At 37.7% G+C, this 16726-nt stretch overlaps 5 protein-coding genes across 8 annotated transcripts in view; 2 read left to right on the top strand and 3 right to left on the bottom strand.

Moving 5' to 3' along the window:
- The window catches only part of Tmem131 (Transmembrane protein 131), a 30007-nt gene extending 28223 nt beyond the window's left edge, over window positions 1–1784 (bottom strand). The window contains exons 1-2 of the mRNA XM_076126222.1: window positions 1477–1784; window positions 864–907 (exon numbers count right to left, since the gene is read on the bottom strand). Of these exons, the coding sequence (XP_075982337.1) occupies window positions 864–907; window positions 1477–1570 (138 nt within the window). The 5' untranslated portion in view covers window positions 1571–1784. The remainder of the gene's footprint in view (window positions 1–863; window positions 908–1476) is intronic.
- Window positions 1785–2054: 270 nt separating this feature from the next.
- Window positions 2055–6161, top strand: LOC142980695 (protein cereblon-like). 2 transcript variants are annotated; one of them, XM_076126224.1, is made up of 10 exons: window positions 2055–2235; window positions 2341–2522; window positions 2836–3035; window positions 3541–3711; window positions 3889–3993; window positions 4432–4568; window positions 4725–4864; window positions 4998–5100; window positions 5359–5503; window positions 5610–6161. In XM_076126224.1, the coding sequence occupies exons 1-10, from the start codon at window positions 2217–2219 to the stop codon at window positions 5725–5727; spliced, it is 1320 nt and encodes a 439-aa protein (XP_075982339.1). In that variant the 5' UTR covers window positions 2055–2216; the 3' UTR covers window positions 5728–6161. The 2 variants fall into 2 exon arrangements, with proteins under 2 accessions (XP_075982339.1, XP_075982338.1); XM_076126223.1 differs by having other exon boundaries at window positions 3538–3711.
- On the bottom strand, window positions 6147–9039 carry LOC142980697 (uncharacterized). The gene is made up of 3 exons (XM_076126228.1): window positions 8603–9039; window positions 7860–8160; window positions 6147–7588 (listed from the first exon to the last, which is right to left on the bottom strand). The coding sequence occupies exons 1-3, from the start codon at window positions 8927–8929 to the stop codon at window positions 7485–7487; spliced, it is 732 nt and encodes a 243-aa protein (XP_075982343.1). The 5' UTR covers window positions 8930–9039; the 3' UTR covers window positions 6147–7484.
- On the bottom strand, window positions 8841–11201 carry LOC142980696 (vacuolar protein sorting-associated protein 26C). Of its 2 annotated transcripts, XM_076126226.1 has the most exons (8): window positions 11025–11201; window positions 10658–10801; window positions 10236–10484; window positions 9799–9963; window positions 9625–9721; window positions 9400–9525; window positions 9211–9324; window positions 8841–8859 (listed from the first exon to the last, which is right to left on the bottom strand). In XM_076126226.1, the coding sequence occupies exons 1-7, from the start codon at window positions 11079–11081 to the stop codon at window positions 9239–9241; spliced, it is 924 nt and encodes a 307-aa protein (XP_075982341.1). In that variant the 5' UTR covers window positions 11082–11201; the 3' UTR covers window positions 8841–8859; window positions 9211–9238. The 2 variants fall into 2 exon arrangements, with proteins under 2 accessions (XP_075982341.1, XP_075982340.1); XM_076126225.1 differs by lacking the exon at window positions 8841–8859 and having other exon boundaries at window positions 9127–9324.
- Window positions 11202–11693: 492 nt separating this feature from the next.
- The window catches only part of Klp68D (kinesin-like protein 68D), a 56129-nt gene continuing 51096 nt past the window's right edge, over window positions 11694–16726 (top strand). For both annotated transcript variants that reach the window (XM_076125938.1, XM_076125937.1), the window contains exon 1: window positions 11694–12068. In XM_076125938.1, coding sequence (XP_075982053.1) covers window positions 11964–12068 — 105 coding nt within the window. In that variant the 5' untranslated portion in view covers window positions 11694–11963. The remainder of the gene's footprint in view (window positions 12069–16726) is intronic.

Below are 16726 nucleotides of genomic sequence, written 5' to 3'. Positions count from 1 at the left end.
ACAAATGCTTTCAGTTGATACATGGGAAATTTTTACAATATTGGAAAAATGATATTTACTAAAAAAGAAACTATCACCAGTAAATGAAACAACTTCCTAATGAACTGGTACATACAATGTATTTACCTTATTTAGGCTAAAGGTAAATGTCCCCGCACTACACCGAGGACACCAATCAACACCCCACAAGGAAAAAACATGCAGTTACACACATATATCACTTGCTTATTATATTTATAACTTATATATTACCTAGTTTAAAGATTTGTTTTATTACTATAGTCCAAAAACATAGTAGGTAGAAAACATTGAAGGCTAGTCATGGGTTGCGGAGGATTAAGAACACCACCACACCATTTTGGAAATATGCAGAACTGTTAATTATCAAAACAAGCCAAGGTGTTCTAAAGTAGTTAAACTATATTTTTTATTAAAACAATGTGTAAACTCTAACTACTTCCACACTAATTATTTTTGTCTAACAGTAGTCAATTGTACACCCAATATGGGACAGTATTGAAAAATCATATTGAAGTGATAGATTTCCATATAGGTATGTTCAACCACATTTTGTGTTTATATTGACTCTAGTCAAAAATATCACTGAAGTAATTTTGACATTGTTTTTTAGATCAAATCTAAACTGCATTATTGAGATATGGATAAGATTCTATGTAACATAATAAAATTTTGTTTTTCTAGTTAATATTATAACAACCGTTATAAACTTCTCTTCAAGAACAAATACTTTTTCACAACTACCCTCATTGACAACAATGAGATAAAGCTTTATTATATTATAACAACTACAGTAATACTTGTATGTAATTAGAATTATAGAATAAATGTATAATATATCTCACCTGAAATGTGATCCCCTCTATAAGGGAGTCATGTACTGTGACACCTGCAAACAAACAAACTGCTGGTTAGTTCCCTGAGCAATAGCTGTCATCAATAAATGTAATATGCCACTTGCTGACAGTCACCATCTACAATGTGAGAATAGTAGAAATGTGGTTGCATCAACTAGTATTTGATAATGTTTGCATACCCACATATGGACAAGGAGATACATTATAATAGTGGGTTTATTACAAGAGACAGCATTCAAGTGATCCATGTAAATAGACGGATAACTTGCATAGTGGGGACACAATGAGTGAGCATCTATGGCATGTGTTGCCTGCTGGGAACGCAACCCTCTCACTAGCTTGCCGGCTCCTAGCGTCACTACGGTACTAAAATACCAAATACACGCAGTGAAAGAAAAACGACAAACAAATCCGCCTCGGCCCCGATCTAAAATAACACCGCGCCGCACACTACCGCCTCGCTACCTCTCTGCCAACTTATTGTTACTATTCCACATTCCAACGGTTTTCATCCACACTAATTCATCAGGATTTCAATAACTCGCGGAATGGTTACAGGAAAAATAAACACATAGATTTATTATTATAAAATCGATTTTACCATGGCTCTTTCCCTGAGCTGACAGCTTGGTGTTCAACGATATATCCAATAACGTCAGTATAAATACGTAACACCACACTATTTTACGATACATTTTAATGCAACTGTTTATTGCAACGATCACTGTTTATTCACATTTCTCAAACACAATTCGATATTTTTATCACATCAGTCTACTCACGAGACGTGCATTCGCGAAATCATGAATGACAACAGATAAAACAGAAATTATCGAAGCAAATGACATTTGCGTTCGGATATTCACTGTGACTGGATGTTCATGGCTCATTCATATAGAACTGCGCTGCGCTATGTGTGCGGAACGGGAAGTAGAGTAAAAATATATCCAGATTTTATAGAGACAGTTTGCGAAGCTAGTTACAGTTAAAATTGATTAGTGGGCTGTCAAATGTAATGTTGAACAGTAGAATTTCTTATAACAATATTTAGTATAATTTATGAGGATGTCTTATTAAATATAAAAAAAAAAGTTTCATTACAACCGTACGCCAATTTAAGCTTTAATTAACATTTGAAATCTAATTAATTACAATGTTTGATAGCTGATAGCTGTAACTGTTTTGTTAAACAGTAACAAATAAAAGATTGAAGGAAATTGGTAATTATTTCACAAAATACTGTGAAAAGATTAACAATTCGCTTGAATCTGAGGCATAACCAGCAAAGGGACAAGCCAAGAACTCAAGATTTCGTCTCTTCAGGATCTATTTCTGCGTCTGATGGAAATGGACCGTCAGGGTGAGTGAAATGTTTTCTTTTTGTCTGAGGCTGCGCATCAATGGCTGCTTTTGAAGTAAATATTTAGTGTTTGTATACATTGTTGATATGGCAAACGAAATACAGACAGCGACGGAAGCGATGAGAACTATGAGGAGGACGGCGGTGGAGGCAGCGGCAGCGGGGGCGGCAGTGGAGGTGATGGCGACGGCTCTGAGCCGCCGTCTGCGCCAGACGACAATAACGATAATGAAGACCCTGATTCTGAGGGAGAGCTGTACGATATAGCTCTAGCAGCGGCGCACTCAGTTAGTACTGATCTGTATTAATTTAATTTGAATAAAAAACAATGTTGATAGATGCTTGTCACTCACTGTTACTTCAAGTAAACATATATTCTTATTTTAGGCTGTTACTATCAATTTTGAATTTTGTAACAACAATTAGATGAAGTCATTAGTAAATCTGAACATTGCAACAAACATTTTAAGCAAATGCTACCTAGACACTAAGGTAAAATTTTGGAGTTGAAATGATATTGCAGATGGCGAGCTTTTTAAATTATCGACTTTGCAAATACAAATTTGAGTAATTAATAATAATTATTAAATGTTTGTGCAGTACATGAGTACGGGCATGATGCCTATGAGTGGGCGCTCAGTGTTGGAGGCGGGGTGGCAGGGCCGTTTGCCCGTGATAGCACACCACGGCTGCGTGTTCCCCGGCGAGACTGTGCCCATGATGTTGGCCAATCCTGCTGATTCTGTATTGCTTGCTCGGGCCCTCAAACGTGATAGACTGTTTGGGCTGCTGTGTCCTGAGTTAGTAGAACTTCATTCTTTAATGCTAGACTAAATATAGTGGCCCCATCCTTTACTGTTACAATAGATTAGTGTATGAGTCGTAGTTTAATCTAAAATAATTAAGGAGGAGCTCGTGGCTTAGTTGACAACAGCCGCGCAGATCGATCTCTGAGGTTAAGCTATGCTTGCCGAGGTTGTCCGTGTTTCGGAAGGCACGTTAAATTGTGGGTCCCGGCTGTCATTTTCGAAGATCTTTGACAGTCGTTAACAGTAGTCAGAAGCTTGAAAGTCTGACAACCAGTCTTACCGAAGGTATCGTGTTATAACCCAGATATTGGGTTGTGGAGGTCATAGGCAGTCGCTCCATGTAAAACAATGGTATCCAGCTGCATCCGGTGAGACTGGAAGCCGACTCCAACATAGTTTGGAACAAAGGCTAAGCGAATATATATGAGTCGTAGTTTAATCAGATTGCAAGCTACTGTTTGAAGCTGCATTGTAATGTATATCATTGTGTTAGCAGTGAGACTAGCAGCGTGATCAGTGGGTTCGGCGTGCTGTGCGAGGTGTTCGAATCGAGCTTCGGCGAAGACGAGAACACGCCCACCTACAACATGATCAAGGCGCGCGCCGTCCATCGGTTCCGGGTCACCAACCTGACCAAAATCGCCAGATCTGTTACTGCTTATCACAAGTAAACATTTAACATTTGTATTTTAAATTTTTAACTGATGATTCTCAGCAATCTTGTTCATTGTTGTTTAAATCAACAGAGTAATTACAATTTGTGATTGCAGTAACCATTTACAATGCCTCTCTCCTGAAACCAACAATAATTTATAATGTTTGTGCTCTGTGTATGTATGTGTAGATTGCAGTTTGTGGACATCACGGTGTTGCCGGAGATATCGACGTGCGACACGCTGGGCGCCGCGCGACTCTACAGTCTCGACCCGCTGCGCACACCGCGACTGTTGTACGTATGCGTATACAAAATTGTACTTTTACACATACTTGCATAGACGCTCACACATAAATATCATTGGACAACTCACACACGGTCATTTGATTCCAAACTAAGCAGAGCTTGTACTATGGTAACCAAATAACTGATAAACATACAAACATACTTATATACTTCTAAATACATACTTATATAGATACATTAACATCCAGGCTCAGAACAAATACTCGTGCTCATCACACAAAGATTTGTCCCGGGTGGGATTCGAACCCACCACACGCGGCACTGTGGCTATTGCGGCGAGGTGACCACTTTAACCACTGCGCCAAACGTGCAGTTACATCCATATAGATGAAATAGACGTTATTGAAAATAAAGTTATATATTGAATATTAATGTGCAATAGATATGTAGTTAATGTAGAGTGTGGTGTGTGGTGTGTGGTGGCAGCGAGCGGCGCATGACGGAGCGGCGCGTGCGCAGCATGGAGGCGCTGGCGACGCCGTGGCCGCTGTTCGTGCACGACATCTTCGACTTCACGCGCCTGCGCAACACGCTGTGCGACTACTTCAGGTCCATCATGCTCGGTAAATACATTATATATCATGCAATGTTCAATTTTATTTCTATCATATCCTATCCTTTATTAAATCCTATGTTAAATTTGTGTCACTCCAAAACCTACCTTGTATAGTTTTACTTGTGCAAAAACATATCTGCTAATAAACAATGTATGTGTTCAGACAAAATACCGGAGGACCCGGTGTCGCTGTCGTTCTGGGTGGCGTCGAACATGGCGCTGTCGGCGCGGGACCGCCTCGCGCTGTTCGTGGTCGACAACGCGCTGCAGCGCCTGCACATGGAGTGTAGCCTCATCAAGCGGGTAACTGACGTGACTGCCAAATAATTACCATTATAAACAGTTCTAATCGTTTTCATGCTACTCACCAGCGCCAAAAGAGCAAATTGTATCATCGGTGGTCGACTTGATACAGTAACTTGGTGGTGTATTCCAGAAAGGCGTGCTGTGCTGCTCCTCGTGCCTGAGTGAGATCGCGCGCAACGAACACATCATCCCCATGTCCAGTGAGGGAGTGCACTCCAATTATGTCAATTTAGGTGAACATTACTAATATTTACTTTTCCTGTAATAGTTTTTAATCAATCTCACAAACATAATACAAGGTATTATAGATGATAGTAACGTCCGGTCATCAAGTCACTCAAAACAGAGAAAACTGCATCGCGGAAGCAATGTTTAGGGAACGAGGTATTCTCTTTGGGTTTTTTTAAACATTATATTTATTGCCTATACAAAACATGTATTTCAATAACTTATAATGTTGAGTATCTCATATGTAATGTATATGTTCGTAGGCGGGTACATGCACGACCTGTTAACGGTGAGCCAGACTATGCACATCTCGCTGAACGGCTCGCCCACGGCAGAGTACTCGTGGTTCCCCGGCTACGCGTGGACCATCGCCAACTGCGCCAGCTGCAGCGCCCACGTCGGGTGGAGGTACAAGCTCACATACTCAAACTCAAAACTCAGATGAACTTAACACTTTTGTCCACCCATCCCTACAATTCATAATCCGCCTTTCTAGTAGATGACACGTTTCCAGGTTCGTGGCCCTGAAGCGTACATTGCGGCCGCAGCACTTCTACGGTCTGTGCCGTAACTACGTGTCGCCCATCACGCGGTCGGAGTACTACGGCGAGCCACTTTCGGACGACCTGTAGACCCCCCCCCCCCGCCCTTCGCGGCCACGACTGATAGAACTCTAAGGTGCAAGTTAATACACACGAGTGGTTTACAGGTCTAGTGCGCAATGTTATCGTAACTTAACCCAATGTTATCCAGTACTTGAAACAGAATGAAACGGCAAAAAAACTTAAGTGTCTACTTACATACACGTTGTGTCTTTAATGTCTATAATCACTATAATCACAGTAGTTATTTATTTTGCGCTCAAAATTGAACATGATTGTGCAGTTAATGCAGTGATTCGGTGGAAACAGGCTTAAATGTGTGATATACTAGTTATGATAGATCCTTTCATGATAAAGGCATATTGTTTTATGAAATTAAATCATTATTTTATATTGTAAATAATAATTGTTCTGATGTTCTGTTACCTGTAATTTTAAGTTAATAAAGATTATTGTCAATCAAGTGTGTTGAGAGTATTTATTTTTCCTGATGCATAAATACACTTCAAATATACAAATAATATACTTATTTATAAACTAATACTAACTGTTTGAAATTAAGTTGCTTTCTGCATATATTCACAAAGCTGCAACACATTAACCAAATATATCACAAAAAGTTACTTTATACTTATTGTATTAACCCATTCACTGCCTAGCTGAAAATTAACGACATTACCCAGATTCCGCTGTATTATGATATCAGCCCGCCCATCGGCGGGTCCGGCATCTCGATTAAGTATCCTTGCCCGCCCATCGGCGTTTTTGGCATGTAGCTGTAGATTTCGACATAAACCGTTTCACATGTTCAGTTTACATGTACTGTACCGTGTTTAAAGCGTGTATGTGAAGTTTCCTGCGATATTTGTGATAAAATTGTGACAGTTTTATTGGTTATTAGCTGAAATAGAAATGGAGCATGAAGGTAAGGCATAACTCTCACTTAATTAATCTAAGATGAATCAAAATCATACAATCCTAAAAATTAAGCTAATATATATGTAAAGAAATCTATTAGGCCTTTTAAAAACCCACATATATGTGCCTTTTTTAATTGTCAGGTGTCGTCAATCCTTGGGTACATTAAATTACATACTTAGTTAAAAAAAGTACATTATGCAAATTTGCTTACAATAAATTTTTATCGTTCCTCCTATTTACTATATGTAATATTTTCTTTCTTTTGTTCAGACAATACAACTGAATTTGTTATACACAGGTAAATATGGTTTATGACTTCTGGGTCCTACCATGATCATTATGTCTGCTGTTTTTTCGTGCAAAATGATTTAGCTCGTGCGATATTTGTTTGCGCTTCTGGCCAGAACATTTTTTTTATGCGTGTAGGTTATAAATCTTCTTATTATATTTTATCGACGCAAAACAACATCAATTTCTATTAAAGGTAACTTAATTTTAGTTAAAATTTATAATTATAAAATTTTAGTTAAAATTATAGTTCTTATCTAATTTCACAAAAGGTTGTTAAATCCTGAATAAGTGTTATGCCCGCCCATGAGCGGGTTCGGCATGAAAAGTCGGAATTGACTTTTTTCCAAACCTGAGATATCTGCAGGCCGTTTTGATAACGAATAAATTTTAGTAAAACGAATCATTTCACAAAATCTTTCATTTTTCTAATGGTTATTGGCTTAGATATCGGAGGTTAAAATCCAACCGCCCATGGGCGGGCTCGGCGTGTCAGTAAAAACGTTTCACCCGCCGATGGGCGTGCACGGCACTGAATGGGTTAATGATTGAGATCATATTTAAGAGAAGATAATATTTCATGTGTATCCAGTACGAGCTAGTGGAACACCTGCAGTATCTGCTGTCATGCTTGGTTTTCTTCTGACTGTCTTCTTTATGTTTTTCTTGATCTGATGTTTACCTGCACAAATGACATCACTCAAATAAGTACATTATTGAAGTTAGCATAAATGTTGCAGATGTCTAAGGTGCAACGCAGACGACTGACTATCCTTGACGCACTTTTTAGTCTGTGAAAATAGAACTTACGCAATTATATGTAGTAACGCGCCGGACTTTTTGCGTGTTGTGTGCGTTACTGCATATAATGGCATAAGTTCTATTTTCACAGACTAAAAAGTGCGTCACGGATAGTCTGTCGTCTGCACTGCACCTATTGAATACAATATTACCTGTTTGAGTATGTTGTCCAGTATCAGCCTTGTTGTTAGTATGTGACAGATCATTGTACAGTATAGTGCGCAGTGTGGTGCGCGGCACGCGTAGGGCGAGTGCCCGCGCCCGTAGCGACAATGTCGGCGCCGAGCGGACAGACGCGGCCACTTCGTCCATACGCGCGCGTCTGTTCACTGGACGTCCAGGCCTGGGCGCATCGTGAACACTGCCAGTAGAGAACAGCTTACGCTCCCAGACTAGGAGTGTGTTCTTAGCTGGTGGCTCTCTACCAAACCTCTGGCGAAAGTCGTGTTTAATCTAAAATATAAGAGTACAATTAATAAGTAAGAATATGAAGGGTGTGCTTTTCAGAGTTCTTCAAAGATGAAACTATAATGCTAACTAATAAGCTATAATTTGCTAGTAACATATCATAAAAATAATAGTAAAATGAACATCTAAATGTTTTTACGTTGATTTCTCTATCATGTGAAAACTATTGAACAGATTTGTATGAAATTTGGTGCGCAACTTGGATTAACAGTAATTTACACAGATTCTTTAAACTTCACTTAACTAAGAAATCTTTCTATAACGACAAAGTTGCGGGCAGAAGCTAGTACAGTATGAAGCTTATCATAGAAGAAACTTCTTTGCCCAAACTTAAATATTTTAAACAAAAATATCACCAAAGAATTGTAATTGTTAAATCTGTACAGATGGAGTAAGACAATATGATATCATTGTGTTCTATACAGACCTGACTCATACTACTCTTAGTATTCTTTCTCTCATGCACCCACACCGCTGCTACCAGTCGCTCCTCAATGCTGAAGATCGAAGTATCAACACTACTCTTCTTTATCACCATTTTCTTTTTCTTCTCCGTATTAGTCAGCTCAGGTGGCGGAACTGGTGGTATTTCATTTATCTCAGGTGGTACAGGAGCTATACATTGCTGGATTGGTTCAAAATGATTGCTTTGTAGACCTGAAGAAGGGACATGTTTCGTGTGCTCTACGAAAATCGGACATTGCTGCGGATAAGTATTCTGATGATACAATTGATGGTTTGAAAAGTGGTACATGATGCCAGGAGGTTGTTGGGTATATGAATAATATTTTCATTCAGCTCTTATATTATTGTAGTAACTAAAATCAACAGCGATCAAAACAACTTTGTTTATTGATAAGTGACATTAGGTGACAGCCGACATTTGCAGAAACGTTCCGTTTCATGCGCAGTTTGAAGCGCTTTACAATCAAAATAGAATGGATATGAGTCTTTTTAAATTTACAGTTTAATAAAACAATTTTATTTCATGCTGTAAATAAAATAAATATATTTCTTTAATATAAAATGAAATACCTTATAAATTAAATCATGAATAAAATAACTACCAGCTCCGTAGTAGTAATATTGGAAAGTTTTCAGTCACTAAATAATCGTCTTCAAATATTACTGCAATATTCAGTTCAAATTCTGTAACAAAGAATACTATATTGTAGAGACAACACATCGTAAGTTTAAGATAACATCTAAATGAAGAAATAATACCTATTTTGAAGTTAACAGTGGTGGTCGTAGGGCAGGTAAAAAGTCTTGGCAGCACCATGTACAGCGGGATGTCACGGGCGCGGCATACGTCTCCATCACCGATTTGAATGTTCTGAATCTCCGTCGCTGGCAACAATAATTCATTTTACAACACTGTTGAATTACAATGCAGACTTTCAGTCTGTGTGTGCAATCTGTATGTAGATATATGTGTACTGAACTGACCATCTTTAGAGTATCCTTCAGCGCAGCCACACGTCTCGACGCGCACTAGCTGCAGCTCTATTGATCTTATAGGCACACTGCATTCATCCACTCGAATCTAACACAAAAAAAAACCGTATTACAATAATATGTCTGATGAACATGTCCAGTCTACAATTTATTGTATGTATTTACCTTCCCAGTGAGAGGTTTGTCGAGCGCACACACTGTAGAGTTGATCTCGGCATAGATCTGGAACTGCGGCATGGGCGCCCGCGAGCCGCCGCCACTCGTGCTTGACGCTCGGATTGTCGCTGGGTTGATCTCACACCGCACTGGCTTTAGAGGAGCTGGGTCTTGCTGCAATGTATTACATACCTTAGGGTCTCATGAAATGGGCTGGATGACCTTTCATAATCTAGTTTACAGTCTTTTACCTTTTATTTATAAAAGTGTACATTTATAGACACTTTTTTACATTATTCTAATTCTATCTTTCTTTTTCAATAGATAATGTATACCATTTTACATATTACATTTATACACATATTTCAAACAAATATATCAAGGCAGACAAATATATCAAATAAAGACATGCATTATTAACAACAGGGACCAAAAGTTTCACCTACCTGTCTATACTGCACAAAGAACTGACAGCTGGCATATAGAGGCTTGTTTAAGAATGAGCGCTTCATATTGCACTTGAGGTTGTACATGATATTCACAAACACTCCATGGTAAGTCTCCAGTAGGCCAGGGTACCCAGGAGATGTTGCCTGTCGGGCGCGCAGTGGCATCTCAAACGGGATCTCTGTGACACCGGGTGGTATTTTACCAGGTGGGGCCAGTTCTATACTTGTGTTCAACAGGTTTATTGGCTGGAAACATAAGAGAAGTATGGGTACATTTTTCAGTTAGTTAAGTGTAGGTGTCTGTATTTATTATTGCACTTTATAAAACTTTACCAAATTCAACAACTGAAGTAGTAGGATATTCACAAGTATTGATGAAGGTTTTAAATAAACAACGGAAATTATTGTATATTCTTCACCTTAATACTATTGGAGAACGCCTCAAAGATGCCAACATTCTTGGTGCTGAGCTGCAGATTGACCATGCCCTCCATGGTGAGTGACAGACCCTCGTGTCTCACCTCACTGTTGCTCTCCACCACCGCCACTCCCGCGATTGTCTCCTGAAACGATCATATAATAATAAACAATTTTAGTAATTGTTGGATGGGGCGTAACAAGCAAGAATTCTAAAATTGACAAAAATAGTGTTAGACTGGTTTTTAATAATAGCGTGTCCGGAACATTTTCAATTATTCATTTAACAAATATTATCGGAGCTTAAGGTATGATGAACCTCTAAAGAGTTAGATGTAAGTAGCAACAAACATTATAGGTAGAACATACCCCTTCATGATACACTTTGCTAGCTCTCTTTAGTATAATAGTTAAATTCGTAGACATCTTGCGCAGTAATTATTTGGATAAATTCTAAAACAATATTGTTATTTACATGGAATTACTTGAAAATAGAAAATAGAGCGGAATGTATATGTTGATTGCCCAGGTTTTGACACAAGTCACGAAGCAAGACTCAATGTTATTATAATAATTACGTTTAGTTGCGATTTCATTCCACTTACGTTTTACTTTCAAAATAGTTTAAGAATAAAATCATAAATGTGGAACGCCTATTTTATCTTTTCTTTGATCAATATTCAATTGAATATTTAAATTATGTTTGTTATGCATTAAAATCTAGTTACAAATTCAGGATTGTTTATTTTTCTTCTAAAATATAATATTTAACGTGGCAATTCTTTGATAAATGTCATAACTGTTTTTCAGCTGTACATTTTTGACAGCTGTTGTGTCATACATGCTGACCAATAATGTGATAAAACAACGGCGTAAGTAACTGCAATTTTATACTTTATGTCGACGCGTTAAGGCTTAAAAACATTAAATGATGATTCGCATTTGACATCACAACTTGTGTGGTACTGTGTACGACGCAGGAACTCGTTTTCTCTGACATGCGCAGCGGGAAAATAAAGTCAAATCAAATAGAATCAGTTGAAATGTAATGTCCGCTAGTGGCGGTCGACAGTGAAACGTCTCCTATAATAATAAATTTACGATTTTTATTTATTTTGTTACGTTTCTAAATATTTGAAATCGTGTTGTTCTGGTTTTTATAAAGTGAGTTCGGTTATCAGCTGTACAGTTATTGTTTTGTACGGAATTACTCGGAACAGGTGATGCCGATAAGGGCTCCCCGAATGGATCGATATCGGTGACTTTGAGCTTGGACAAGAACTACGCGTAGAAAGGGGTTGTTCGAACATGGAGAAGTCGGCTCGGCCACGGACGGCTCTGAACGAGTGCGTCAAGGTGGTGGTGCGATGTCGACCGCTCGCCGAGAGAGAGAAAAACGAGGGTTTCGAGGAGGTAGGCAGCACTTGATTACTCGTTGTTTATGTTGGGCGCCAGGGGTGCGCAGACACGGTGCGTCGACTCGCCCCAGCGGACCGACCACCGCCAGATATTATGTGAATGTTTCACGCTCAGAAGCAGTGATACCGGGCGAATTAGAAATTAATTAGGATTGCGCGGTCGTTGTCGTTGCGGATAATCATGAATTATTTAGGCGATTGTGTCGCGCTATTTTACTTCCAGTCGAAGAAAGGTGTCTGGCGTGATTCAGGCGCGTGGGCCAACATTCCTCGCGAAACTTACGCCTATACAACAGTACTCGAGCTCAGTCAGACCCTTGTTACACAATGAGGCTCATTAATAAATTAGGTATCAGACAACACAATGACTTGATTAAAATAATCAGTTGTCTACCTTCTACTGCACAATACATACACTATGATAATTACTTACTACCTTCATTGACACAATTATTATAATGCCACTGAACCTGATATTAGAACATTAATAATAATATTTTATGTTTATCAAAAACTTATCAACAACACAGATTATATTCTTAGGAAGAAGTTTGATTATCAATTAATATACTGTTATTACCATTGGATATAATAAAAACCTATAATAATATAAATAGACCAGGATTAGCATTATCTTTACTAGTCTTGTAAGTATAAGGCTACATAGTTTCAGTAATGTATTCAGCCAGTTCAGACTACTGCAAGGAGTTTGCATACACTTAACATAGAAATACCAGCACTAGTGTGGAGCATTTCCTTCACGTTGTAACACCTACATAAGCATATATACTACAGGCTACATACCTAGGTGGTACTGAATCATTAGCTAAATGTATATGTACTGAGTGAATCATGATACTTGAGATAAGAGTGTTGATAATAAACAACACACTAAATAGGAAGAGACTCTTATCTACTTCAGTTGTTGCCCACAGCTCATTTCCTCATGAACTAGTTAGATGCTAATTGGGTAAAACAAAAGGTAAAGTTGGGTATTTTTTTTTATTAGGTAGGTAGAAGTGTTTTTTGCGTGCCAAATTAGAAATCATGGTCATGTTGATTTTGTAATTGAAATCTTTAAAAAACTAGAGTTAATAATAAGTCCTTATAAAAAAAAAGAAAAAAAAAACCAAGGGCAATATAATATTGCAAAACTGTATTACCGTTAATGCATTAATCTAAATACAGAAACAAAAGCTCATAAAAATTATACTATTGTAATATTTATTTCTGTACTTTATCTATATTTTAAACACAACAGATTAGTCTACTAACACTACATAATCCAATACATACTTACAATACATGAATGTACATTCTGAGAATGCTATAAATACAGTAAGTGTTCCTGAATTCATTGGAACATGACACAGAGAACATAGCAGGAACCACACCACACTGGTACACTGGTACACTTGTACACCACCAGCTAATCAGGTCATGACCTGTGCTGAATATGCTCCAATGTGATTTGAACATTGTTTGCATGATATTTTGCCATCTGATAACAGTTCAGATTGCTTGGATAAGGAACTTAAAAGCCATGGTTGTATGATTTGTAGATGATTGTCCCTTTGGAAGTATTTATTATTTACACAAGAATATTTATAATTTGTAAAATATATTCTAACTAAACTTATCTATATACCAAAATATAAGAAGTAAAGTAGGTGGATGTACATAAAAATTGTTTAGTAAACATATTGGTAGCATATTTATGACTGCATCTTAATCTATTGTATGAGTATACTTGATAAAGTAAATAAATTTATGTTCACTATCAGATTCATTACTTTACTTATAAAATAAAAAGTATAATGTGACTAATCACACAAGTTATTTTACACTCACAATTCTTTGGTTTTGTGTCAAATATAGTTTTATTTTTTTTATCAATTTTAAATTGTTATGTTAGGTTTATTACACGAGACTTTTAACATAATATAAGGTAGATGCAAAATGTGCCCAGCCTCTTTGTATAAGCAGTGGTGATGTTGTCTGAATGTCAAACACCTTTGTGTTAAAGTAGTGGTAATTGAAACAAGTGCAGTAGCGACGAGCCGAGACAGGTTTGAGCACTTTGAGCTAAGGAGGCTTAATTACGTCGCTAAGGCTTGCTACACACATATTCGGGCCAGACGCCGCCGGTAAAATAGAATATGTGTATTTATTTATTTGGGAAAATTGACTATTACATACTAAGTATAAAACTGTAAAAGGCATGCACATAAATAATAACAGAATGTGTTAGTGTGTAACTCACTACGTTTTCCACAATTCATAATGTGTAGTTGAATGTTCAGGGAAAATGCTGATCGACATCGCCGCGCCTAAAAAAGATTTTAACTATCGGACTCCAAGACTGAACAAGTGCAGTAATATCTTCGAGATGGTTTTGTAATTCGATAAATACAGCAGAACCGATTGTACCAGCCCGAATATGCGTGTAGTACTTAAACCTAATTGTCCAGTGTGTCGCCGCTCTTAGCTCTCGTCTCAACACTAAACAAAAGGCTCTCGAGACGTGTCCTTATGCGGTTAGGGCGCGGATTTGTTGCAAAAACCTTTATTAATAACTGATACTGTTAATGAATCGTGTATTGCACGCAATTTTTATTGTTGTAACCAGTTCAGGGACTTCTTTAAATGTGCACTAAGGAGCTAAGTTACCTTTTTAATATTGTTATTATTTAAGTGAACTTTATCCTCGTAAAACGAATTCCGTGTAAATATCCATGATAGTTCGATAAAATAACAATCGCAAACGTACAAACATACATCGGATTTAAAAATCTTATGAATGGTTAAGGTCCCCGAAATGCCCCTTGCTTTTCAATCATCGATCACGAATTCAGTCTATCCGAGCGCATATTTCTCAACCTGTTTACGAGTTAAAACTAAAACCTTTAGCTGAGTATGGCAAGGACGATCCCTTTGAAAGCATCTTCCAAAGCCTCAGTTTAACTTGCCTCTCTAACCCCCGGTTTCTGAGCTACATTTTGCGGTAGTTTAACTATTCAATATTGTTTAAACTCATGAAAAAAATAGCTATTGAATAGATAAACTGCCACTAAAAGTACTCAGAGAGGCATGAGCACGCTCTTTATTTACTAGGTATGTATAATTAGTAAAGTTAGTCATAACTTTTAAACTCTCGCGTTGCATGTTTAACTCGCCGCCAGAGTCAGCCTGCGACCACGGTTAGTGCAACCTGCGCCGAAACGTTAGGCATTTTAAGGTAAAATGCGTGTTCGCGTTAATTCCCGTATTCTACGTAACCTACTATTCTGTGTACGTTCAGCCTTAGCGCTAGTGAGTGCACTTCCGAGTAAAGATATGTCATTTACATACGGCTAATTAAAATGCGTGTCGTTTGCACCGAGAGCCTTGGACAACTAGTCAATATACTGTAAAGGCAGGTTTATCTTAATGAGTTGCAAATCTAAAGGATGTATGGTAGGATCGATGTTTCTGCTCTCCCACAATATAATAGCATACAGTTTTTAAAAGACATTTTGCGAAAAACGAGAGCACCATTTCGTTAATATTCGGCTATTCCAAGTAGGTCCCTACTTTACCATTTAAATTATTTAAAAGCAACGGAGAATAACGTGATCTCTATTATAAATATTCTGGCTTTATTCCTGTTCTTGAGTCCGTAATACATGCCAGTTGTGAGAACTAAGCATCTGTCCCTTTTGAAAGATACCTCAGTCCTCAGATAACTTCAAACGATTTTCAAGACTACAATTTGTATTGTTAAATTTATTCTGATAGTAGAGCAGAATCTTCAAATAAATCTTAAAAATGTTTGTAGGCAGGTATTCGGCTGGGCACAGGTACCTGTCTCTGGTACTCGCGCATGAGTCGTATGCGTCGTACTCGTATGTAGGTGAGCACTGAGCGGTAATGTCCATACAGGGCACGTGCCATATTTAGGCGTGCTGATCATCTGGCAGCACTCGACGCTCGACACACAAACACGCGGCCTTCTTACATTGTTGACCATACACTATTTAGTTCATTGATGATTTCACAAACAATACCTCATTAATACACACGTTTGCTTATACAGATATGAAGAATTTATCAAACGCCTTTTCTCCTACTATGTGTAAAAAATCATGTAAGAACAGGCCCCTTTATCGTTACTTTACACAAATCTCCGGACAGCTTACAAAAAATATTACCGTCGCAGATAAAAACTATCTTTGTTTTATTTAAACGCATTATCGGGCTTAAGTTCGACATCAATTGAATATTACCTTTATCGAAAAAACTGAACGTATAAATGTAACACTGTAACGTTATAAATTACTGCCTAAACGATTTTAATCGACTTTTTTGATATCATGGTCCATTTTATAAAGTTTTTGTGCAAGTAGAGTGACATCAGTTGTCCATCTTTGAACACCGAACAATTCACTTGATAAAACTGTAAAAAGTGTTATTGAGAACGACTTGAATAATATACAAAAGTGTATGTTTGACTCACTCCACTTGTAGTCAATAACATTTCGTATTTAGACTTTTTGTGAAATTTACCAGTTGTAAAGGCACCAAGATGTGTTCAAGGAACTTTTTCTGACCTGTAAACGATTATTTGAAACATTCCTTTTTGGTATTTTAAAAACAAGAACAGAAATAATTCAA

Source organism: Anticarsia gemmatalis, chromosome 18 (assembly GCF_050436995.1).
Source record: "Anticarsia gemmatalis isolate Benzon Research Colony breed Stoneville strain chromosome 18, ilAntGemm2 primary, whole genome shotgun sequence".
In the NCBI taxonomy this organism is placed as follows: domain Eukaryota; kingdom Metazoa; phylum Arthropoda; class Insecta; order Lepidoptera; family Erebidae; genus Anticarsia; species Anticarsia gemmatalis.
Note: the sequence above shows the minus strand (reverse complement) of the source record. Positions and strands in the feature narration are given on the sequence as shown.